The sequence below is a fragment of the Lissotriton vulgaris genome, chromosome 2_1 (assembly GCF_964263255.1).
Source record: "Lissotriton vulgaris chromosome 2_1, aLisVul1.2, whole genome shotgun sequence".
Lineage (NCBI taxonomy): Eukaryota > Metazoa > Chordata > Amphibia > Caudata > Salamandridae > Lissotriton > Lissotriton vulgaris.
The window spans coordinates 45,499,220-45,526,023 of NC_141687.1; the positions used below are offsets into that span (position 1 = coordinate 45,499,220).

Below are 26,804 nucleotides of genomic sequence, written 5' to 3' on the forward strand. Positions count from 1 at the left end.
CCACGCACATACAACAGCTAAAATTCAATATAGTAGGGTAGGAGATCTCTCAAATAAAATCCGTTCTGTTGTAGGGGTCAGACTAGGCTGTGTACTGGCCCCATTCCTTTGTTTTATTCTACATCAGCGGTCTCGAAGACTATTTATGTACTAGAGGAAAAGATAAGCCAAAAATTGTCTCTCGCTCTGTACCAGTACTATTGTACGCAGATGATGCAGTGCTAATAACGGGAGCAGCCAGTGGCTTACGCACACTTATAGATGCGTTTAATATGTATATGGCAGACTTAGGGTTAAGGACAAATGTAACTAAGTAACTAAGTCTTTTATAATGAAAGGTCGACCCAAGCTATCAAAAACCAGGACATTTATGCTTTGTAGTGGCTCTTCGAATGACCCCACGAAGCTGCTCAGCCCCTCCCCCCCTTATTACCCCCATCCCTGCAGAGACCCTCAAGCCCTCACAGGTGAGTTGTGCGCTCTACAAAACCCTAATTGATTGATTGCTTGGTGGGACAGAAATTGTCAAAGTCCCACATTTTACCTATTTGGCCTCCCTTTTCATCTTGCTTTTAATTTAAAGTTTTTATTTAATATTAGAGCATTACAGTTCCAAAAGTCTATTGAGACCGTACTTCGATTTGCCAAAAGACTTGGTCACAAACCAGTGGGTGAATTTGTACACACTTGTAAGAGCAAATGTTTGTCTTTTCTGTACTTTTGGTGCGGGTGTGTGGGGCTACACCAAAAGCGCTGCTTACGGAAAATAGAAAACAGTTTAACAAGAATTTATTGCCCATCCCTCAATCAGCACCAACTAATTGTTGCCACGCAGAAGTAGGGTTTGGCTTCATAGAAGACAATATCAAACTCCAGCAACCTACAATCAGGCGGAAACCGCAGGCGCATTTTAGTAGAGCCAATTTGGCTGATTGTCTTTCTTTAAGTGTGTGATGCGTCCTAAACCGTGCCCATCACATGCTTGTTACATACTGCATCATGTGTTCTGTCCTAAACTGTGCCCATCACATGCTTGTTACATACTGCATCATGTGTTCTGTCCTAAACTGTGCCCATCACATGCTTGTTACATACTGAATCATGTGTTCTGTCCTAAACCGTGCCCATCACATGCTTGTTACATACTGCAACATTCATTCTGCCCTGAACTGTGCCCATCACATGCTTGTTACATACTGCATCATGTGTTCTGTCCTAAACCGTGCCCATCACATGCTTGTTACATACTGCATCATGTGTTCTGTCCTAAATTGTGCCCATCACATGCTTGTTACATACTGCATCATGTGTTCTGTCCTAAACCGTGCCCATCACATGCTTGTTACATACTCCATCATGCGTTCTGCCCTAAACCCTGCCCCTCACATGCTTGTTACGTACGGGATCATTCATTCTGGCCAAACCGTGCCCATCACATGCTTGTTACATACTGCATCATGCGGTCTACCCTAAATCATGCCCATCACATGCTTGTTTAATACCGCGTTAAACGTTCAGCCCTAACCCGTGCCCATCACATGCTTGTTACATACTGCATCATGTGTTCTACCCTAAACCACGCCCATCACATGCTTGTTAAATACTCCATCATGCGTTTTACCCTAAACCGTGCCAATCACATGCTTGTTACATACTGCATCAAGCGGTCTACCCTTAACCGTGCCCATGACATGCTTGTTACATACTGCATCATGCAGTCTACCCTAAACCGTGTCCATCACATTCTTGTTACATACTGCATCATGCAGTTTACCCTAAACCGTGCCCATCACATGCTTGTTACATACTGCAACATGTGTTCTGTCCTAAACCGTGCCTATCACATGCGTGTTACATACTGCACCATGTGTTCTGTCCTAAACCGTGCCCATCACATCCTTGTTACATACTGCACCACACGTTCTACTCTAAACCAATTCATTAGGTATAGAATTTGTAATCCCTCAGACTGCGTGTGCCACATATTGCATTGTGTTTGAAGCACTTTGTTTATTGTTCTATGCACTTTATTCTTTTTAGCTTGTAGTGTTTTAGGTATCTAGATCGTATGTCTTTTGTAGTGCGTTTCACCTGCTGCGTTTTAATTATTGCAACTGTTGTTTAAATCGGATTTTTTTATTGATGTGACTGTTATTCATAGTGTTGCACTGTTCATGTATGGGTCTAATTAGCTAAAGCATGAATAAATATATTTCATGATTTCTTGGCACCCCTTACTCTTATCACTTCTTTCCCTGGATCTTTCTTTTCAGTGTCTCTTCTCTCTTCTTGCGGCTTCTCCTTTTTGTCTTCGGTCACTTTTCACCCCTGTGTTGCTGTTATTCTCGGGTCTTCTGCTCTTTGTCTGAAGACTTCGTTTGTTTATCTAATTTTCATCATATTTTCACACAAACCTTGTTCTTGCGTCCGTTGAAAATATTTGGAGTGCAGAGTATCTTGTTTGCTGTTGAGTTTCACTTCTCTCTACGGTTGACTGATGTATGTCTCGCTCTTTTGGGGGTCTTTTCTGCAGGTGGGGGACTACGTCCTGTTTGGCACTTACATCATCCAGCTCTACACCCCGCTCAACTGGTTTGGCACCTACTACAGGTACGAAAGATGTGTGTTGGCTCACCTTCCGAGTGGGTGTAGCCGCTGAGATGTAGGGGAGAGGGACTCTGCCCTCCCGCTCTGTTGAATGCATATAGCACACATTAAATGTCACCCGTTTTATCGACGGCCTAAGGATGAAGGGCTTGGTATGCCCTGCAGGGTCCCAAACTTGTGACCGTAGTTGCGCAAGATCACAGCAGCTGGTATATTACTCACTAAGCTATCTTACAACCACATGTGTGCTCTCCTTTCGTTCGCAGGATGATCCAGACCTCCTTCATCGACATGGAGAACATGTTTGAACTTTTCAACGAGGAAGAGGAGGTGAGTCTGTTGCTTCGCTGGACCAGGGCTGGAAGTACTGTAGTAAGACTGGAGCACAACACAGCGAAGCAGGGACACATGTGACACTCATCTTGTGTTTTTCCAACTGGCAGAATTAGCTTTCCTGGGAATGGGTGGCTTTGCATTTACCTTTCTATGTATAGTCCTCAAGCACAAACTACATGTCCCAGAATGCAAACTGCTTTGGACAACCAGACTCATAAAGGTGTCACAAATGTCCCGGCTCTGCTTGACCACAGTACAACAACTTCCTCCGGGGCTGAATTCTTCCTGCTGGAAGGCCTGACCATGGAAATGCCACCATGAGACGCGTGCATTTAGTTCTCTTTGTTGGCTTCACACTTGATTTCCGTTGCGCCTGTTGTCAAAAGCCACAAATTTTAGGTCGAAGCCTACCAGACAGCGCAGCGTTCTGGTTTGATAACGACATCTTGGAAGATATTCGGAATACTTCCCAGGGAATGCATTCTGCCCTCTGCTTACCATTGGCTTTGTAATTCACATTTGCCTACTTTCTATTTGCTGGCTCTATTTGTTTTAGACTGTCTAGCTTGAGTTTGCCCCTTCCATTGCCTAAACACTATTTACTGTATTCTTCCACCAGTGCTTGATTTCTATAAACAGGCCTTTAAATCTTGTTCCTATATTGTCACATTTGCTGTGCTTTCAATGACCGAGGTCAAATGTCTGGCTCTGTCTTCAAGGGAGCTTGGTATTTACTTTTCCTTATCTGTCTTCAAAGTGAGAGGATTTACGTGACAATTAAGCTGGACACTGGGGGTGTGCATGAGCAACCCTGTACAATATATGACACGCAAATCATAGTGCCTGTCAACAGCTCATCCGTAGACACGGTGTCCCGATTTAAAAGCTGCATATGTCATGTTGAGAAGTGGCTGCAGACAAACTGTCTTAAGCTCAACCCTTGAAAAACAGAAGTTATGCTTTTTGGTAATACACCTATTGTTTGGTCAGGCAACTGGTGGCCAAGTCACATGGGCCCTCCCCCTACACCAGCTGATAAGGTTAAGAATCTGAGAGTCTTGTTTGACACCAGGCTCTCCTTCGAACCCCAGCTCAACCACACTACAGCAACATGCTTCTTCATTCTTAAAATCTAGAAGAAAATAGTTCCTTTCATCCCACTTGAGCTCAGGAAAAAAGTGGTCACAGCCTTGATTAGTTCAAGACTAGACTACTGCAATGCTCTTCTGACTAGTGCAAGCAAACGCAGTCTACAAAAATTGCAGACTACTCAAAACGCTGCTGCGAAAGTTCGGCTCGGGCTCTCTTGATTCGACTCTGCCTCCAAGGCCCTCGCAGAGTGTAATTGGCTGTCGATCGGCAAGTGCATCTAATTTAAAGTCCTGTGTATTGCGTTCAAGGCCATACATGGTAAGAGCACTCGACAATTATGGCAACTCCTCAGACCCTACATCCTAGGCGGGTCACTTAGATCGTCCAACAGTGGCAACCTCATCATCCCCAAGATTTCAAAAGCATAATGGGGAGGTAAAAGTTTCTCCTACACCACTACTAACTGTGGAACTCCCTGCCCACCAGCCTGAAAAATGAATACAACCTGCTCAAATTTAGGAAGCGCTTAACCCCTTTGATGCTCATGACGAGCTCAGCTCGTCATGAGGCACGGTTGAGCTGTGCTGATGACGAGCTGAGCTCGTCATGAACAATGGTAGATCTGGGAATCCAGCACCGGGGGGGAAAACCTCTAGCAGCCAAGGTGTTAAAGACCTGGCTATACCAGTAACATCATTTAGGAAAGAACTGTCTTCTGGGGTCGCCTGCGCCTAGATACCTCCGGATCACGTTGCACTTCATAAACTCTTCATTTCATTTCATTTCACTCTACGCCACTGCACTCTACACCAATGCTCTCTGAGCCATTCTAAACCATTTCACTCTAATACACTCTACTCCGCAACACTGTGCTCTATGCCACTGAAGTCTACGCCACTCTGCTCCTATCTCCTCTATGCCAATGGACTCTACATCACTTTACTCAAAGCCAGTGCACTCTACGCCAATCTACTCTGCACCACTTTACTTTACCCCACTTCACATTAGTCCACTCTGACATTCCCCTTTACTCTACTCCACGATGCTCCACTCCATGACGCTCTACTTCATTAAACCCTACTCCACTCTACAAGACGCTACTCACTCTGTGACACTAGTGCACTCTACGACTCTCTGCGCAACTCCCTCTAAGCCACGCTATGCTACTAACCTCCACTCTATTATACAACACACTACTCCACTCTACTGCTCCAATCTATGCCACTCCACTCCACGCCACTCGATTCTGACACTTTATGCCACTCCACTCTACAACACTCTACTCTACATCACTCCACGACAATCTATGCCGCTCCACTCTACAACCCGCTACTCCACTCTGACACGCTACTCAACTCTATTCTACTATACGCCCTTCCACTCTTTGACACGCTACTCCCTCCATGGCACTCTACAACACTCTACATACCTCTCCATTCTATACCACTCTATGACTCTACACACAATTCTACTGTACACCACTCCATAAAACTCTACTCTACTTCACTTTGCGCACTACACCCTCTTTACCCCACTAACTTTTAGCCATGCTGAACAGCAGTGACGCTGGTGTACAACATTGCTAAACCATATTGGCAAAGCCAACAACTTTTTCATAGGTGAGACCTAATGACTTTGCCAATGCTTGTTACCTCTTACAAGTAAAGAAAATGCTATACAGGACCCAACAACTAGACTGCGAGAGGTTTCAGGGAATTATTGTGTAGCATAGCCTGAGCTGTAAAACCGCAGTTACAGTTTAAAACATTGTTTTATACCATCTTTTTACGGTTTTAAACCATTGTCCTTCATATTATATACAATTTCTGAAAAGTGCCAATTTATTTTCAAATGTTGCTTCATTCACTATTTCGGTTCTTCCCAGTAGAGCCCAAATGTCTTTCGTGAAATCCCACAGCAGCAGAGATCTTGGCCATTATAATACCAAACTTCTCCCAGTCGAATCTGCAGTTCTTTAATTTCCGCAGACTCGGTTACAAATAAGCACAAGTATGTCTTATTTCACATGGCTTATTTTTATATGTTCGGGGCATGTGTGCTGTAGATACACATTCTTTGCATACTCCTGCCATCTAGTGTTGAGTCCGGATGTTTGCAAGTTGTTTTTCTTCTAAGAAGTCTTTCTTAGTCATAAGGTAAGGTGACTCCTCCTTTCGGTAATAGTGCGCATGGGCATCGACTCCATTGTTGCCATCAGTAATGTATTGCTGCGCTCTGGTTTGAAACCGGTCTTCGGGTTCCGCTCGACGCGCAATCCTCTCTACCCTCGACGGTATTGTTTCCGTACGAGTTCCCACTTTTCCGTGTATCGTTTTGACAACGGAATAGACTTTCGATCGGAAAGCTTTGTAGCCGGCCTTCGGGCCTAACCGTGCTGAGTCAGCTCTCCGTCGATGCATCGGACTCTGTTTAAATTCTGTTCTGGGTACCACATGAAATATCCACGCACTGACTCACACAAAGTGTGTAACTTGTGCTTGTTTCCCGAGCACAAAGAAGAAACCTGTGACGATTGCAGATCATTCCAATCAAAGAAAACTCTTTGCCATCGTCGGTCTCTACGTCGAGAGATGCAGCATCAAGGCATTGAAGATAAGCCAAACATCTTTTGCTAAGATTTTGGCCAAGAAGACATTGATGCATCAGCGACAGAGGAGGAGGAAGCCTTCTCTGAACAAGACTTGGAATTGGAGCTCGATATAGACCTCGACGCCGAAGAACTGCCACAGGGATAAGGTGACATGAGTACAGAAGATCCCTTACCCCCACAAACTCCCAAAAAACACAAGGCTTCGGCACCACCTCTGCCACCTGAGATAATGCTTCCCACGCCCTGCCTCTGGGCCCGGCTCTGAAACAACCAGTCAAGCCTTCTGGCTCGGTACAGAGTTGTAAAAAGTCCTCCTTGGAATTGAAGCCCTCCGGTTCCAAACACAAGTCTGTCCCAGAGCCAAAATCCTCTGTGTTGAAAACCAAGCAACCTTCGGAGCCAAAACCTTCTGCGCCGAAAGGCCAGCTTCCTCCGGCACTGAAGTTACCAGAACTTAAAACTTTGGCCTCGAAACAGAAAGAGGCACCTTCGGATCCAAAAGTGGACATTATTCTATTCCTACCAGATCCTAAACAGAAGAAACTATATATTAACCCAGAGACTGGCCATATTCACACAAAACCACCTCAAAAATGCAAGTTTCAGGAGGAGGACACTTCTTACAAGATCCCTTTAAAGAAAAAATCTGTGGCTACAAGTCCTTTTCATCTACCATCACCACCACTGCCTCCACCACCGCCTTCTCCACCTGAGAATCTCTTGCAAATTACACCTCAGGATTCCCTGCAATCTCATCATGAGGATGTTGATGCTGATGATGAGGGATACATCTCCCAACAGATCCATGAACAGATTACACAATTAATCCCCCAGGTAATAATGATCCAGACCTTCACCCAGCCAAACCATCTCCTCCAGACGGCAATGCATCCCATCAAGAACTCATTGCCAGGGCTGCACAATATCATGGGGTGGCATTGAACAAATAATCACTAAAAGAAGATTTTTTGTTTGAAACTTTAACATCCACACACAGGTCATCACAAACACTTCCCATGCTTAAAGGCATGATGCACCATGCTGATGAGATTTTTAAAGACCCAGCCAGAGCACACATCTCCTAGGGTGGATAAAGAATATAAGGCCTCTCCTACAGACCCTATATTTATCAAGGGCCAGTTGTCCTTATATTCCCTAGTAGTGTCTAATGCTCGTAAGCGGGCTAATTCTCAGACATCAGGAGATGCTCCTCTGCCAGATAAATAGTCCAAGTTAAAATATGCTTCTGTCAAGCGCATAGCTGCATTGATGGGGCATTGCGAATACGCAGGGTCTTTTAGCCAGATATGAATGAATTGGAGTAAGTGCTCCAATATCTCCCAGATGAGCATAAGGCTAAGGCACAGGACTTAGTAAATGAAGGTAAGCTCATTTTTAATTCCTCAATACAATGTGCTGTAGATGCTGCAGACACCGCAGCTAGAGAGATTAATACCAGCATCCAGCTTAGGAGACACGCCTGGTTAAGGATTTCAGGGTTTAAACCGGAGGTCCAACAATCCATCCTTACCACACCCCTTGATAAGGAACACCTATGTGGTCCTAACGTAGATCAAGCGTTCGAGAAAATGAAGAAAGACACTGAGGTAGCCAAATCTATGGGGGCGCTCCAGTCTCCGTCCAACAGAGGCTCCTTTTGTCGTTCCTTTTACAGAGGAGGGTCCAAAACCCCGTCCCCAGATCAAAATACCTCAAATTACAAAGGTAACAACCAGTCCTCACCAGAGGATCTTTTTGAGGAGGTTATAGAGGCAACAACTTCAAGGGTAGGGGTAAGGGCAACACACCCCGTAACTCCCCTTCCCCCAACAAACAGTGATTTGCTCATGCTCCCCCCTCCCCGATTACACTACACCTGTCGGGGGGAGACGTCAACAATTTGTCCCCATTCGGCAGTTTATAACAGATTGGAATTATCCAACATGGTTATTGCCTGGAGATTACCAGTAATCCCCAAACATTCCACCTCCACCTGACAAGTTGCCCCAGAACACATGCACTTGCTAAAACAAGCGGTCCAGTCTCTCTCACTAATAAGGGCAATAGAGCCGGTTCCAATACAGTACCAAGGCTTAGGCGTTTACTCTCTGTATTTTCTCATTCCCAAAAAAGACTGTTCCCTAAGAACTATTCTGCATCTCCGAGAGTTAAACTGTTATATACTGCCCGAGCACTTTCACATGTTCAGCAGATTTTATGTCTACTCTAAATTCAAAAGATGCATATTTTCATGTTCCAATTCATCCAACTCATCGCAAATAACTCAGATTTGTGATAGCAGGCAAGCATTACCAGTTCAAGGTGCTTCCCTTTGGAGTGACTACAGCGCCCAGAGTTTTTACCAAATGTCTGGCGGTGGTCGTAGCTCTTCTCAGAAGGCAGCAGATTCATGTCTTCCCCTAAGTGGACGACTGGCTTATCAAAGCCAGCACTCACCAGAACTGTCTACAGCACACACAGATCACAATAGATCTACTTCATCAAGTGGGTTGCACCACCAATGCACAAAAGGAAAATCTCACCTGCAGCCGTCCCAGATGCAGTTTTATCTAGGAGTCACTGTAGACACAGTCAAAGCTCTAGCCTCTCCCAATATAGCCAGAATACGCAATATTCAGGCTATAATTCTACAGTTTCAACCCCAACCAAGCTTTACCAGCCAGAGTGTTCATGCAACTGCTAGGAATGATGGCGTCTTGCATCGCAAATGAACCCCATGCAAGGCTTCCCATGCGCCCCCGACAAGAGTGCTTAGCATGTCAGTGCAATCAATCACAGGGTCTACTAACCGATCTAGACGTAAGTACCCATCGCTCTCTGCAGTGGTGGAACCCACAAAACTTATCAGCAGGCCGGCCTTTCATGGACCCTTTTCCACGGATCATGCTCACAGCAGATGTATCTCTAGCAGGTTGCTGAGCTCATCTCAAAGATTATACAATACAAGGCTTGTGGAGCAACAAACACAAGACTCTGGACATCAACTATTTAGAGCTTTTAGCAGTTTTTCTAGCACTCAAAGCGTTTCAAACTCTTCAGTTGGTTGAGTTACCAGTTATCTTTCCTTAGCCTGCTTCTGTAGCAGAACGCGCTCTTCACACTCTTGGCGTTAAAAGAGCTTTACTGTACTATATAGATAGGACAAAATACTGCATTTGCTCCACCTCCCAAAGGCAATACTTGCTCTAAATCTGGTATTGCCAGATGGATTGTTAAATGTATTCAAACATGCTATGCTAAAGCTAAAAGAACTTTAACCATACCCTCTAGAGCGCATTACACTCGCAAAATAGGGGCTTCTGTGGCCTTTTTAGGTAATATTCTGCTAGCTGATATATGTAAGGCAGCTACATGGTCTACACCACACACATTTACCAAATAATATTGTGTAGCTTTGTTGAACTTCAACAGGCTAATGTAGGCCAAGCCAAGTACTAATAACACTGTTCCAAACAACTGCCACATCTACAGGTTAGCCACTGCTTTGGTAGTGTACTGCTGTATAGTCTATGGAATGCCAGAAACCGGTCCTCGGAAGCTTGTTTCCGGTCCAGGGAAGGCATGGCTTGGCAGTTCGGGCTGGACTGTTCCCATGAGGCACAGGGTCAGACTGATTTGAATATCGCCATGTCTGAACTGGGGTGGTGTGGAGTGCAAAAAAACAATGGATTTAGGCCCAGATCTCTGTACTGGGGTGAATGTATGACATTGTTCTGCATTCTGTCCATCAACTGTGGTTTTTGCATGTATAGTCTATGCAAAGCATGTGTATCTACAGCACATATGCCTCGAACGGATAATGTTACTTACCCAGTAAGCATCTGTTCTTGGCATGTAGAGCTGTAGATTCACATGCGCCCACCCGCCTCCCCGGGCACCTGTAGTTATTGCAGTTCTTCATTATACATTTATACGCATGAACATCCATTGTCACCCTCTTGCGGGAAAACAATCAAACAATGGAGTCGATGCTCATGCGCACTATCACCGAAAGGAGGAATCACGTACCTTGTGACTAGGAAATACTTCTTCGAAGAAAAACAACTTGCAAACATCCGGACCCAACACTAGATGGCAGGAGTATGCAAACCATGTGAATCTACAGCTGTACATGCCAAGAAAAGATGTTTGCTGGGTAAGTAATATCTTTTTCTTTACATAAAGTAAAGCTCCGCTTTCATCCCAATGAGTAAGCCAGCTGCATGCAATTAATCAAATAATAATAATTCTGTTATATTAAAATACATATGCAATTAATTAATGGAATAAAATACAATTTGAAACAGAAATAGGTGACGGAATTAAAAGAATGGCGAATAAGAGACACAACTGCCAAACAGTGGATTTCAGTCTACCTATGGCCTACCAGCAGGACTAGGAAAATATAAGAAGCGAAGATATTATAGGAATTTCAAAAAAACTAAAGGTCAGGTAGATAGAAATTTTTTATTGCACAAATACTTAAAATCATTGCAATCGAGCCATATAAAAACAATATAAAGTGCATAAGTTCCAATATTATGAAAGGGTATATAAAGATTTATCACACTATTACTCTGCGATTTAAAAAGTATAGACACAATTTGGGCAACTATACACATGGGGATTTAAAACAGATTTAAAACAGTTGGCATGGTATTATAGCTCTTTGTGATTATTCGAGTCCAGGACTGCCTTTACTGTAGAAAGGTATTTCATAAAGTGTGCTGCCAGCTGCACCGATTCACCTTTCATGCACTCAACCAGGGCAGCTTAACGTGCCCGTATTTTTAAAATACGTCAAATGGGGCAAAGCCAGTATATTCTCAAAGTGCGTAGTTTCTCACGGCTGCACAGTATGTGGCTTAAAGATACCTTTACCCTCCCCCAACGCTTGGCACTGCGTGGATACATTCTCTTAATACACTAAAGGTCAGAGTTGCTTCGACTAGCAAAGGAAAGTGAATTACATAGGTGCAGAGCTGCTGTAGAGAGAACCCCTGATGCAATACCCGACTGTCCTAAGCCAGTGAGTCCCTGGTTGCAGCAAAAGATATACAATTAGTTGCATCAACCCCTTAAATCTGAAGTCTTTGGTCCAACAGGCTTGCTTTCTCTGGGTCAGTTCAATAAAAAGTGATGCGGCGTGATTACTTAAATTAAAAACTGAAATGCAACGTAATAATCCAGTGTAGGAAAACTGGGGTAAAGAGGCCAAACTTCTTTGCAACCACTCAAATACCTACCCACCGACAAACGCACAGTGGTATTCACAGGAAGCAAGGGGAAAGGGTGAGAACAGGTGAATCAACAAGGAACATACTGATGTCACTCTCCAGGTAACCACAAAGGCTTGGATGAAAGACTAGAAATCTGAAGGATAAACAAATGCACAACTAATGGAAGTGAGAAGATAAAACTAACTGAGAAATGTGAAGAGTGAAAGCCAAAGGACATCCAGTAGAAATTAAAGTGGAGATGAGCTGGAAGGCGAGACGAGGGAGCTAGAACATCAGACGAGCTACAATAAATATGAAAAGGATCAATCCTTAAGCTCTCCAGGTTTAAAGACCAAGGACATCCAGTCATGGATTGGTGTCGTTACAACGCAGGCTATTACAACGCCTGCTGTTACAACGCGGTTTTTACATCGCATACCACTACAACGCATAGTGCTTGTAAGCGCTGGATAGTGATTTATTTAATTTACTATTCCAACTCCAGTCCCCGTGGATAGTAGGGAAGGTGTTGGATAGTAAATTAAATATATTCCCTATCCTAGAGCGCCCCCCAGCGCAATGCGTTGTAATGGTTTGCGTTGTAATGGTTTGCGTTGTAATGGTTGCGTTGTAATGGTAGTGCGTTGTAATAAATGCGTTGTAAGTGATGTTTCCCCCAGTCATTCATGGTGCTAAGACTCACCCTCCAGCAGAGGACATGTCGGGATGGCTCCTTAATATACAAGTGCTCCTCATTGTTGGGAAATGAGATAGTTTGGGTGAACATAAAAAGAGCACTGGCTCACCCCAGATCATGGCCATTTGGTAGATCGAATGGTTCCCATCTGGACACCGATCATGACTTTTGAAACTCACTTCAGAACAGATCCAGCAGTGCAGGTGTGCACTGCGAGGAAGGGCACGAAGGTCTTTGGTGGATAAGAACCAGGAGGAGGCCTCTCTGACCCTCATTGGACGTGGACATTGTCTTCACCCTAAGAGATGGCTGTCTGAACCCTGCAAGATAAATGCAGAAGAGACACGAAGAAGTATCCTTTTCAGGACACTTATCCAGGAAGGCCGGCCAGCAACCGAGCTAAACGCTTTGAAATGATAAGGGTTCAGCAAGGGCTTCTTGAGCAGTGTCTAAATAGGATGCAAAAATGCTGGAAGTGAGGGATGAGTTAATATGGGCAAAGTGGCATTTCTTCATTTAGGTCATATCACCAGAGTCTGCGATGATCCAAGGTGGATCTAGGAATGTTGCTTGGAAAGTGTCTCTGATCCTCCTGACACCTTGACATCAGTCACACAGATCATGGAGACTCAACAACAGACACTGGTCTCTTAGTTACAGCAGACAGCGAGTCTAGATTATAAACATTTCACAGTTTGTTGTTGGTGAATCTTCTGTATGGACTCCAGACTGTTATATGTTTATTATCCCAGCTGGATCTGTTCATCCCTGAAAATTGATTAGCAACTTTGTAACAAAAACCATGAAGGATGGATCTAAAAGAGCGATACGTTGACCGTTCCCACTGCGGGATCTTGCAGCTTCCGGGCACTTGCCTCTCGTGTCTCAGACCCCGTGGAATAAAGTCCCCGAGTAAGAGTAAAGCAGGACCCCATGTATTTTATGCATCAAGTGAGAAGTGTGGACAATGAATGGGTCTACATTTCTTATTGTCTGTGAAATTGGACATTTCCTGTTTAGTCTCAAATAGTTAAAGGTGCTTCCTAAAGAGTAAGACCTGGTGTCCAGAATAGTGATTCTCACAAATGCCTTTTTCTAGAATCGTGCTACATTCCGTTTTGATACCTGAAGCCAAAAAGGGCAGATTTAACAACTGATTGTCAAACATAGTGTTGAGGTTTATTCTCTTCAGTATTGCCGTAGGGGCGCAGCGCAGGCCCCTGCAGCCACTGTGGTGAAGGGGGCCCTCAACTCTTTCGGGGGAGGAGGGGCCTTCTGGGGGACCCCATTCAGGCTAAGGCAAATTAATATTCAGGGGACCCTCATTAAATTCTGATGGGGAGCCCCATCATTTTGTGTTTCACCACCGTATTGCCTGCTTGTCCCAACACACCACACACACCCTTGAAGGAAGCTGTTTCTCCAGTTGCTATCAGTCTGGGACACCGTCACCACATCTGAGCCACAAGTGACAGTAGGCTGACACTTCTGGCCTTTCTCTTCGATGCGCCGCGCAGACCATCAGCACCTCTCCGTGTGTGCTGGCTGCCACCTGCAGTGATGGCCGCATGACGTTTGGCATTCCCTCATATTCAAGCATTGTGTGTGATATATTCCATGGGAAATGTTCCTCCTGCATGAAGCTCTGAATACAGTAGGACCTTACTCAATTTATAGCGCCAATCTTAGATTTTTGACCCCTTGCCTTTAACGTCCCTGTGACGAGAACCCATTGCGGCCAGGCTCCCCCGCACAGACCCCAAAGAAAGTCCATGCAAGAAAGGGTCCATATATTTGGAGGGTGTGACCCTGAATCAACCTCACAACACTGAGTACGAACTATCGTAAAGAAATATCAACAGATAAGTAAGTCTGGATTTTCTATATCTAACTCCTCATATATTCACCCACGCAGTACAAATCTCTTCAAGGCACGTAGATGTGCAGTTAGGAATACTAAATGTACACTTCCCTACATGCACTTACCTTACAATACTTTGTCCCTCGATATTCTGTCATCAATATTCTTCTACCACAATATCCTGGGGATCAATAGCACAATCGACTAGAGTCTCATCTCTTAATGGTCTTATCTCATGTGAACCGTCTGCATTCAGCTCCCCTTATGTGGAGAGCCCTATGCACATTTTATAGTGGTAATAGTATGTAATGAGAGCTTTGTGTAATAACAGCACTGCAATGATTGTGCAGTGATCTTATACCCATTGTGTTATGGGGGGGGGTGACGTCCAAGAGTTGAAGAATCTGTGTATTAACTCATTGTATTAACAGCCCCTCTTATTATCAACCTTTGTTGGCAGTCCCTCTATTTACCAGTCTTATTTACTTTCTATCAGGTAGGCCCCGAGTTATGTGTCCCCCTCCCTGGTTTCTCAACTGATACCCTCGTCTCCTGACTCCTCTCCTTTTCTCAACCAGGTGAAGGATGCAATCGGCGCTGGCGACCTCAAGTTCAAGCATGGGCGGATTGAGTTCGAGAACGTTCACTTCAGCTACTTAGATGGGTAGGTAAACGGAGGGCGCCTGGCGACACAGAGCATCTTCACAGTGGCGCTACCCTAATGGTAGAAGCCCAGGGCTGCCCATTATTCCATGGGGCCTGTTGCCATAGCAGTGATATCAGGACTGCTGAATCTTACACTTGCAGTGGTAGCTGCTGTTTGAGAACGTTGGCATTAGATGACCCTCCGTTCCAACCAGGCATTATAAGTTAGAAGTCACGAAAGTATCCCATTACATTTATGAAAGGCTATCAGATGCTGTTAAATGTTGGCTATTTTACTTCATAAAATCTTTGCCCTAGACGTTCCCCTGAATTGTATTATAATGATCAACATTCAGGTTGCTGTTGTACATTATGTTAGCCTTAGGGGACAATGCCAGCTTGGGGTAGTGAAGTCCACTGAGGGAGAAAAGAAACAAGATAATGTCCACACTATATCTGAGAATCTCCTTGCTTCCAATACCAGAGGAACTACATACTTTAGAATGTTCACATGTTTCAGCCTTGATGTTTATTAGCCATATGCTGACCTTACTCAGGACCATATTTATTTTTTAAAGTTTTGTTAGAGAGCACAATCACAAACGTATGAGAGGGTGAAATGGGAGGTCAAAGGTACGAGAGATGCAGATCTTTAGCTTATTGTAAGAGAGGCTAAGAGCACTCGATGACTGGTTTGGCATGAAGATTATAGAGGATTTTACTCCTCTGCTTTGGAGCAGTGGGTTCTGTAAAATACGAGCAATGAGTTGCCATTGTGTGTTCTTTTCACAATGGATCATTATCAGTTTGGGAAGAGCCAGCATATGATTTCTAAAACCCTCTTACCTCTGCAGGAAGGAGATCCTGAGAGACGTTTCCTTCTCGGTGATGCCCGGTCAGACGATGGCACTGGTGAGACGCGCTTTAAAGCTCCTTTCTTTGTGATTGTATTGTACAAGCTTTGGTGTGTCCTTGGTATCAGAACCTCAGGGACATAAAAGCATCTCTAACTCCTGTGATAAGATGCCCTCTATTGAGGTTGCAAGAATGTTGGTCAGAGACTACTTCTAATCTGGCCCGCAAATATAGAGCATTTACATGTTCTCCATCTAGCTAGGAAACCGATGCCAAACACTGCAAGGACCCCACTGCATATTAGAACATAGGGAGATGGCATGACACAAGCGCCTAGCGTTGGGTCTCCCCTCGTGTCTGTATCATTGGCTGTTTTGGCTAACCTTTTTATTTGCCCTATTGGTTTTTTAACTCTTTGACATTGCATTAATTTGTTTTGTTTGCGAACCATCTGAATGTTTAAGGCCAGTTTCAAATGAACCTGTGACAATTCGGCTTTTATCAGATATTTCGTTCTTTGTTGTTTAAAAGAGCAACACGTGAACTATTACATGAGTGGTTGTCAGTTGCAAGTATCAAGACCTCACAGTCCTCAGGTTGGCTTGTGTGTGAGTGACAATGCAGAACATGTCGATTCTGCTGTATTCTAAAAGAACCTTTGAGACATTTGTCATTAAAGATTCTAGCTCAAATGTTATAGAGACTAATGTCTGCACGTGTGCCATAAATGTCTGTGCATGGACCGGATTGTTTTCAAGGCTGCATGGAGTGCCAATCTTCAACCCCTATGGTTTGTTCAGTTGGGTCACCAACACCAAAACCCTTCCAAACTACAATAATGTGCTAAATTCCATGTAACATAAGACCTGCCTACAGGCTTTACTACAGAACACACGTAAAAGCCTCTTGCCTTTAGCACACGCCTTTCACCATAAGAATGTCAGGCGTGCTTTCTTTGTATATAACTTTTCATTCTCAGCAGATTACACCTAAGGAATCTGAGATAACCTTCCCAATAAACCGGAATGGTGTATTGCGTTTACCATTGGTTTGACACTATAACCAGAGCAGGCCCTACTCCAGCGTACATGGTAAACTGACAACCATCCTACTTACAGTTATAACATTTCACATACGTACAATATCACAATTGGCGAAACCACATTCAACACTTCTCAATCTGGCCGGAAAATCTTCGACTCCGAGGGTTGCCAGAGAGGGAGATTGCATGTAACAAAACACCTACCTATAGCCTTTAGCACAGTGTAATTATAACCCATCTTCAAAACCATATTGCCATTAGCACATGCTTGTCACAATAAGTAAGTCAGGTATCCTGGCTTTGTCATAATGTTTCATAATAATCGATCAAACTATGGAAACTGATATAACTTTTCCCATGAATTAACAAGGCCTGTAACCTTTGCCTTTGGCTTGATGCCATAACCAACACAGATCTATTCAAGTGCATGTAAACCATCACCCATCCTACATAGTGTTCTAAAATTACAAATATGTAGAGAAATACAGTTTTCAGAATAACGTAGAAACCATTTCAGTAGCGCCTAACAAAAATCATCACAGTGAAAACCACCAGGGTGTGTCGGAGTGTGTGGCCGACACCAAAGCCCTCGACCACTATGGTGATCTGTGGTTTCACATATAATAAAATATCTATTTAAAGACTATGGCAATGTGATAACAACCCAATGTGTGTTTCACAATAAAAACGTTAGTACTACAGTCTTTATCAAACTTTTTTCATAATATAATGGATAAAGTACCCGCTGCTGTACATTATAAGGATATTTCAAGTCACAGAGGAGTTCCACAACCATAGAGAGGAATGAGGCCGAAGGCGGAGGTCCTTAATAAGGTTATGGAACTCCGTGGTGACTTGCAATATCTTTATCATATACATCAGAGGCTATTTTATCCCATATAATTCATGGTCACACCATGACCTTTCCCACAAACCACTTGTATCCTTGGTGCACAGCTCTTTCATATGAAAGAGAAGTATGTTTGCGAACATGAAGAACAAGAATAGAACCGCTGGCGCAAACTTAAACTCCTCAAAAACCTGTTAAATAATTGTTGCAAAAACATATTATAATGAATTTAATACGTCAGTTGGTTTTTTTTAAGTTAGAAGCTGCAGTAGATCGGAATGTGCAGAAAGATGCTACGTTTTCTTTACTTTTCTACGGAGTGCAAAAAATAAACATGTTCCTTCTGCTTGTCACTGTTTGCTAGAAAAAACAGACCAGATGAAAGAAGAGCAATGTTTCATTTTGTTCTTTAAACAGCTGCTTTAATTCTGCTCCTTGGCCTGATCTGCTTTTCACCTCGGCTGCTTGCTCTGGCAGCAGGCTTTGTGACATCAGAACTCAAGTATTAGAGTTGAGTTTTGACGTCTTTTCTTTATAATCGGCGTCTAGGTGCATCACAATGTGCTGATTATAAAGACACAAGAGATGGGGGTTTATACAGGGATTGCAGAACCCCATGTATTACAAGCAGATCCGACCTGTGGCATCACAAATTACTTTTTCTCAGGGTACCAATCTGGCCTATTGCTTGTCACCATTACCAACGTAGCCCTACTGTTTTAAGTGTAAGCTTTCCCACAAGGCAATTATTAGGCACAAAGTCTAAAGATTATAAAAGTATACACAATTACAGTTGGCTAATCGAAATACTGTCACTCTTTAGAGAGCTTAACAAGGATTCTCACAGAGCAAATCTTTCTCCACAGTTTGTCACACGAGGTAACAAAAACAATACCCTTGCCTAACACAGTAATATGTTAAGATTTCATGTAAGAAAATACATATTTGTAGGTTTTAATACAGAGTAATAATAATCCATACTTACATGGATCGATGTTAACATATGCTTTTCACTTAAATATGTCAGGCCCTCACAAACACAATAGCTTTTCATGATAAAGTGTCTGTTGAAGCATCTGGATAAACAAATAATTATAGCTGGTGGAGGGTAAGCACTCTTTCTGTGGAACGCACAGCTTATACCAAATCAGAAGCTGTACTCCGATCAACCATCATCTGTACAGAGCCGCAGCCCCTCTCTCTCTAGTTCTTTCAAAAGCTCTTTTTTGATCACATATGGTTGAGCGAGCTGTCATGCCGGATCTAAATAGGTGTCAGTGTATACAGCTTAAAACTACAGCTCACACATGAATATTCAATCTACAGCTGACAGCATTATAACAATACAATTGTCAACCTCCTACATCATGAAATGAAATGGGTGAGGTCGTCCTCAGGATGCAATGTGGACGCTACATTTAAAATGGCCTCGTTTGGATGAAGACCGTTCCTTCTAAATCCGTTTCTGGGTACTATCAAACCTGTAACAAGGATAACAAGGCTACACATACTAAACAATCACATCAAATTTCACAGTGGGGGTAATTTAATCATTGGGCGGTAGCGTCCTCTGTCCGCACCATGTGTCTCTGTCAGGGGCATCCTTGACCTCAGCCATATCCTGAGTGTCCAGTAGGTTTCACTGCTGCATACGTGTGTGTTTAGATTTAATCCCATCACCAGCTCTACAGGAGGTACTACATACAACTTCTCCACTCACTCTTATTATAGAACAGACAGAACTACAAGCTTAAGTCCTCAAAATACTGCAGGCAGTATGTTCTCTCTGTTCTCTTGCACTCTTTCCCTTCTGTTTCTGATGTCTCAACCCTCTCTCTTGACCTTCATCCAGGTGGGTCCTTCCGGCTCAGGGAAAAGTACGATTGTTCGACTCCTTTTCCGCTTCTATAATGTCAGCGGGGGCAGCATCCGGGTCGATGGGCAGGATATCTCTACGGTAAGAATACATTTCCAGTTTTTTATGTGTAAATGAATAACTGTGTCAAACTACAAAATGACACAACCTTTCGAGACCGGAGCATGAATGGTGCTGATCAATACTTCTACTCGCGTCTCCATCGAGTACCTTGAAACCGTGGAAACCATAGAAGCTTTTACGAAGTCTCAACACAGCAGGTGCACGGGTGCTCTACGTCTCACCGACCTTAACCTTGGAATGTTGGCCTTATTTAGATCTTGGCGGATGGAATTCTCTGTCACCAACGTGACAGATATCCCATCCGCTGCATTATGATCTCCGTAGAATATAATAGGTCCGTAATATGGGTGACGGGATCTCCGTTACGTTTGTCACAGAGTGTTCCCCTCCTCCAAGATCTAAATTAGGCCCTTTGTACCTAAATGTCAATATGTGCCCTGCCTTGGTGTTAGTTCATTTATTTATTTTATAGTCTTATAAAATACTGAGTGTCACATCTCGGATACTTCAGAGTAATGAATTGTTGATGGCTGCACAACAACCAGCGGATTAACATTGGTTTGGAAGTTCTATCAGGCAAGGGAAGGGTAGAAAGTTTAAACATTCTTTTGCATGCATCACTTTTTATTTACCAGACATGCCCTGACTGGCGATTAAAATTCACTTCCTTCAAAACTTGTGCAAGGGATGTCCTGCTGCCAACCAAAATGGCCACATAACTGTGTCGCTCTATACCCAAAACCATATATCTGTTTCAATCCGCGGCTACCATGACAACCATCTTGGCATGAGCCACTCTCTGATATTTAACTGCATACATTGGTGATTTTGGATAGCCCTGTGTGCCTGTTTGATTCAGTGTGGAAGGCTAGAGGCGGATGGGTATAGTTTATTCAACCGAATACAGGCATATTCATGGCCACTGGAATTGTGCGATTCTGCAGCTGCTGTTTTTTTTTGCATAATTATGGATTTGACGCATTTGCCATATAATCTATAGTCTACTGCATAATCTGAAGATTTTAACAAAAAAGTGTTTCTAGTTCAAACGGATGAAAAGTTACTAAAAACATGGCAACATGTGTGCATGCGCAGTGGAAGGCCCTTCACTAAGGTTAACTGGTAAATGTAAATGTACAGGAATTTATATAGCGCAAATCACCAACCCGGTAGCTAAGCGCTTGCTTAGGGAACCTGTCCTGGTATTCCCCTGTGAGATAACCCCGGCAGGGTATCCACAAGGTGAAAGCCAGGCATCCCGCTGCGGGGGGCCGTTGTGGAGATTAAGCAAGCTATTGCCCAGAGTCGCAGAGTGTGAACCCGTGAATCGAATAGGCACCGGAGCGAGAATTGTCGAGTCCGTGGACATTTTAGGACTCAAGACCCGCCGAGCCGGGAATTGAACCCTGGTCCCGGGCTGACCTCTGCTTCCAGGTCTGCCTCCTCTAACCAGTGAGCCACACTTCTCCACTAGCTTTCAGTTGCCTATTTTTGTATTTCATTGTTAAAAATGTACTACTGAGGTGGAATCTTTATCGCAGATAGTATTGCCATGTGTAAAAATCACAAAACAATCCAGTAATAATATCAAAAAATGTGCTGCATAATTTGCCTTTTCTTGCCACATAATTTAGTCAACACAACCACATTATTTGGTGTTCCCAATGCAATGATTCTAGTGGCCCTGGGCATAATATAAAAGTGCACATAGACCTGTAAATACTTGTTTTACAGATGTCAGTGCAGTTTGTTGTCACATGTAGCTGCTAGTCCTGGTATTTCAAGGGCTCAGCCATTACATTATTGACATGGTAAATCAGGGGGTTGAACAACCCTAAGAAGAAGTGGTTGGTTCTGGCATACCTGGAGAGGCACAGGGCAGATGTACCCTTATCCCAAGCGACAAACGGGGCCAATATTGATATTTCGCAACGTACAGCTGATTAAATCAGTATTATTTATACATCACACAGTTAACTCGAAGCTAAATCTTATCCGCTCTGAGGCACAGGGTAGACTGCTGGTAGTTATGGCCTCACAAATGATTCCCAGTTTTAACATGCCTGGGTTTTTTTTTAATCTACTGTCCCTATGCAGGAAACATAATGCTCTCAATATGATATTGGAGTGATTTCTACCTCGCATGTGACCCTACAATGGACTGGCTGAGACCGTTAAGGACAAGCTCTAAGGGAGCGTCATTTGCAAGCAGCAGATTATGGCCATGACTGATCTAGTAGATGTGTGGAGGGAGCGGAATGAAAAATCATTCTTCCTATATGTCTTTTTCCCACTCCAGCAGTGTTTAGCTCAAGGTAAGAGCTATAGGGCGTTATTTAGTGTTTGATGGAAGGATGGATTACTCTGTCAAATCGTGGCAGCTATTCCATCTTATGCACTACAAGTGACACAGGCTTTAATGCCCTTGTAATACAGTGCCACAGGCTATAATGCACTTGTAATACAGTTCCACATGCTCTAACACATTTGTACTGCAGTGCAACAGGCTATAATACACTTGTAATACAGTTCCACATGCTCTAATGCACTTGTAATACAGTTCCACATGCTCTAACACATTTGTACTGGAGTGCAACAGGCTATAATGCACTTGTAATACAGTGCAACAGGCTCTAATGCACTTGTAATGCAGTGCCACCGGCTCTAATGCACTTGTAATGCAGTGCCTCAGGCTATAATGCACTTGTAATACAGAGCCACAGGCTCTAATGCACTTGTAATATAGTGCCACAGGCTCTAACACACTTGTAATACAGTACCACAGGCTCTAACACACTTGTAATACAGTGCCACAGGTTTTAACACACTAGTAATACAGTGCCACAGACTATAATGCACTTGTAATACAGTGCCACTTGGAGACCCTCTGAAGGAGCCGCTCAGTGCTGTACAAAGACGTCATAGAGGGAAAGGCACCTGGCTCTAATGGGCTGATTGCCAAATTTTATAAAGCATTCAAGATGATACGGACTGTCAGAATTACCACCATATCTCTTAATTAAACTCTGACAAGAAGATTCTGGCTTGGGTATTCGTGAAATGACTGACACCACTAATGGATAAGATGGTCCTACCGAACCAATTGGTATTTGTGCCCACAAGGTGACCTTGTACAACATCCTAACCTTTCTCACTCAGAGAAGACTAAACATTGGTGATGTCTCTATTTCTGGATGCTGAGATGGTTCTCCATTCACCTGAACGGCCATTTTAAAGGGAGATTCAGTGGCGGCTAGTGCTGGGTCCATACGTCCTTGTGGTAGGTGTATTGCAAAGATTTCACTGAGCTATTGTACGGAGGATGCCGGTAACAGGGCGAGGAGGAGCAACCTCCGCCTTATAGGTTTCACTGAGGCTGCAGAAAGCGCAAAGACAGAACAGTTCTTAGAATCTTGGATAGCCTCCTGGATGCCCATGGGAAAGCTATCGTCATGATTTACTGCACAAGGAGCACATGTCCTTAGCACAGAGGCCACCTCCCTCCTGTTTCACATATCGCCCCATGATCGCTAAGTTGCTGAATTATATGGACAGAGACTTGATCATCAGAGGGGCACGAGCTGCTGAGACACTGCAGTATCAATCGACGCACATCATCGTGTTTCCAGGCTACACCTGGCAAGGCCAACAGCAAGGGTAATCCTTTGATGCAGCCAAGCAAAAGTTGAGATTCTTAAAACCTCCGTATATGCTGTTGTTCCCGGCAAAACTCAATGTGCTCCTTGACTCCAAATCATTTTTCTTAAACTCACCTGAAGCAGCCTGAAAATGTGCGACATAACAGAAAACTCTCAAATGCAACATCTGCCCAAGCCCCTCCTTCACCACCCCTCTGGGATCACCCTGACAGAATCACAGGGTCCCAGCAGGAAACAACAAGAGCATGCCGAAGAAATGATTGTAGCATGTTCCCCAGCCGGGTACTTGCAAATGATCATGATACACATGGAACTTGGAATTACACAGCTTTATTCCTCAGTGTGTAGCTATTAACTGAACATTATACATCATGAATTTGATCACCCACACCCATGCAAGTATCTCCCTGTTCTATGGAGTCCGTCAGGAACCAAAAAGGGTCCCATCATCTCTAACTCTCAAGACACTACAGTGATGACAATCCCGTAAGCGATACTGCACGGCTCAGGTTTCACCTCACTCCTCAGAAACAGAAGGCAGCCATCAAGGAAAAAGAGTGGGGTCAAAGGTCCAACCCCCAATGTAGATCACCATCGGCTAGTTGTGCCATATCAGACGAGACAACGTGCCCAGTGACCCCTTGATTGTGCACCCTTCACGAGTTCACATGACTTGTGTGATGTGCAGCGCTTCCATGGATGCCAGCTACTGCTACCTAGCATGCCCTCTAGCATCTGCCTAGCAGCAATACAACATCCAACTCCTATTTTGCTCTTGGTGGGTAGCTCCTATTTTAAATCACTTGTTTTTACTTTTTTTTGTTTCTACAGAGAATTTGGGTAAGGGATGCTTCTTGGGTGGAAGTGTGGCGAGGGGGCAGTTGCAGGGCTTTCTTTAGCTGAGAGAGATCTCCTCAAATTCTGATTTTCGGAGGTCTCCCACCTTCTAGCTGACCCGATTGATCACTAGGTGGAGCTCCTCAGGATGAGCTTGGTGATTTGTAGCACACCCCGAGATGCAAAGTTTCTCGTTTATGACCTGCAGTGTTAATGGGTTGAATGACAGCATCAAGTTCACAAAGATACACCTGCTGTTCTAATGCTACAAGAGAGACAACTTCTGGTCACCAAATGCCCCTTCTTAGCACGCTTTGGATATGACAGGGTCTACCATGCAGGGCACACTAAAGGCTTGAGGGGAATGGCAATACTCCTGCGAAGAAATTTCCAATTTTACAATCTCCCAGACTGCTCATAATTCACTCAGGATGTTTGGCACATTAGAAGGCTGGCTAGCAAGGAAAATAAATAATCTTCTGAGTGCCTAGATCCCTCCACAATTATTCAAGTCCTCGTTGGAGGCACTGAAAGGGCTTGTACTGGGGCTACTGCAGGGCTGCACAATTATAGTGGGAGACTTTAATGCCACCCTGGACCCAGAGACAGATTCGACGTGGACCAGGCTGGCCAGCGGGGGGGGATGGGTGAATGCCTGGGATTGTGCGATACATGGCGCATTCGGCACCAAATGACAAGAGGCTCATAAGACTTTGTCCCACATCGACATCTTCCTACTCCCCGCAGCAGTCATTTTAAGCACTACATCTGCCAAGATCCTATCTAGGGCATCTTGAAGCACTCCCATAGTCCGGTTTGGAGTATCTCCTGAAAGACAACTTAACTCCTGGTACAAACAATGCACACAAGTTTTATTGCAGGAGTTGAGGGCCTTCTCGGACCTTAACTCTGGCCTGGTGGAATCGTCAGGAACGCGTTGGGCAACCACAAAGACCACCATGCGAGGAGTCGCCAAATCTTACATAAAAGCAAAGGAAAGGGAGAAGCAACAAAAGATTCTGATGGCTGCAAGAATATCTTGGCAACAGACCAAGAGGAGAGAGAAACACCAGGGAATGGCGCTGCTCAGGTCATGGCAACTATTTATTTTTTTACTTTAAACCCCGACACAAAGCATCCGCGCTGCTGTACAACATGGCAAAAAAAAATTGCAAAGGCAACTAGCTCTACTATTTGGCCTTGTCAATGTTTTTTTAAGGTCCCATGTTGTACAGCAGCACGGCTGGGTTTAGTCTAGTGTGTACCAGTGTGCTGTCTATTAAACTAAAAGAGAAAGCTCTTGTTAAAACCTGTGAAGAAGATAAATAAGTGTGCAATGCAACACAGCGATGCCCAGGAGCACGAGAGGCAGGAACTGCATGGGAAGCGCAGTGGCATACATAACTCTTTGCAGTGTGCCTTCCTGGCCAGAGTGGCACATGCTGCTTTTGTAGCGCCCAGACATCCAGCTGCCAGGATGCAGGTTTCCTAAAGGTCTGTAATCAAGGAGTTTGGAGGTTCTTCTTGCAGAGAGACTGAGAGCGATTCCACATCCCTTGACCACTATGTACCCGCACTGCAAGTTTAACCATTTCAGCTCTGATTTTGACTGAAGTGCCTCCTTTGAACCCCTCTGGGACTACCACCTGCAGAGACGGTGGGCTTTTCTCTTCCAGGAAGTCTCAAAGGAACATAGTTAATAAGATAGGTTGCCTTTGGTGCCCCTGAACGTTAATCTGCTGTGAGGAACGAGGCTGGTTGGCTCAGCAGTGTAAGGTCCATTCGTACTAGTGGGACAGAAAAATCTTCTTCTGCTTGAACGCCTTACCCCTCCTGTACTCTTCCCACCTGTGTACAACCTGAATCTGCATCCTGTGCAGCAACTCGACCTCTCCACCTGCTCCCTAAGAACCCCACAGGGCCTGGTGCTTTCAGGTTCAAACTGAAAATCCCAGTTTGAAACCTAAATCAGTTAAATAATTCTTGCAACGCTTAAGAAACCTACACAAAGGCATCTGTGCGCTCTTCTGAGCCAGGAACGACCGAAGAAACTTACAGAAGAATCTTGTGTTTTCTCACAACAAAGAGAAGGACTCATATTTTCAAACTGAGCTGTGTAGGGCATTTCACAGTGCAAGGGTGGTTTTCAAGAGAGTTCTTGCAGAACCAGAGATCATTTTATAGACCTCAACTTAGCTTGCCTCCCTCTACCCCCAATCTTAATGTCACTTTCAGGGTTCTTCTTCTACAACATGCTTCCTTGATATGTCTGCTTGGAAACCTGCTTCTTCATGTAGGTCCTTCCCTAGAGGCGAGCCTTCCATTCCCTTTCCGAGTGTTATTGTGAGATGTTCTCCTGACGAATCATCGTACCTGTGCAGTCAGCTCTTGGAAGAAAGCTCTCTTTACATCACCTCCTACAATCTAAATAAACAGAGGAGACCAAGGGGGATTCAGCTTCACCGGACGGCATCCATAGGCCTTGAAGCAAATCCATCCTGTGGGCGAAGTCCAGGGTCGTTACTGGTGTGCCTACTCTTTTCCTTCACTCCAG

At 44.1% G+C, this 26,804-nt stretch overlaps 1 protein-coding gene across 6 annotated transcripts in view; it reads left to right on the forward strand.

Moving 5' to 3' along the window:
* The window catches only part of ABCB6 (ATP binding cassette subfamily B member 6 (LAN blood group)), a 268,844-nt gene that overhangs the window by 219,643 nt on the left and 22,397 nt on the right, over positions 1-26,804 (forward strand). For all 6 annotated transcript variants that reach the window (XM_086954420.1, XM_086954421.1, XM_086954415.1 and 3 more), the window contains 5 exons: positions 2,534-2,610; positions 2,874-2,937; positions 15,002-15,087; positions 15,923-15,980; positions 19,668-19,772. In XM_086954420.1, coding sequence (XP_086810546.1) covers positions 2,534-2,610; positions 2,874-2,937; positions 15,002-15,087; positions 15,923-15,980; positions 19,668-19,772 — 390 coding nt within the window. The remainder of the gene's footprint in view (positions 1-2,533; positions 2,611-2,873; positions 2,938-15,001; positions 15,088-15,922; positions 15,981-19,667; positions 19,773-26,804) is intronic.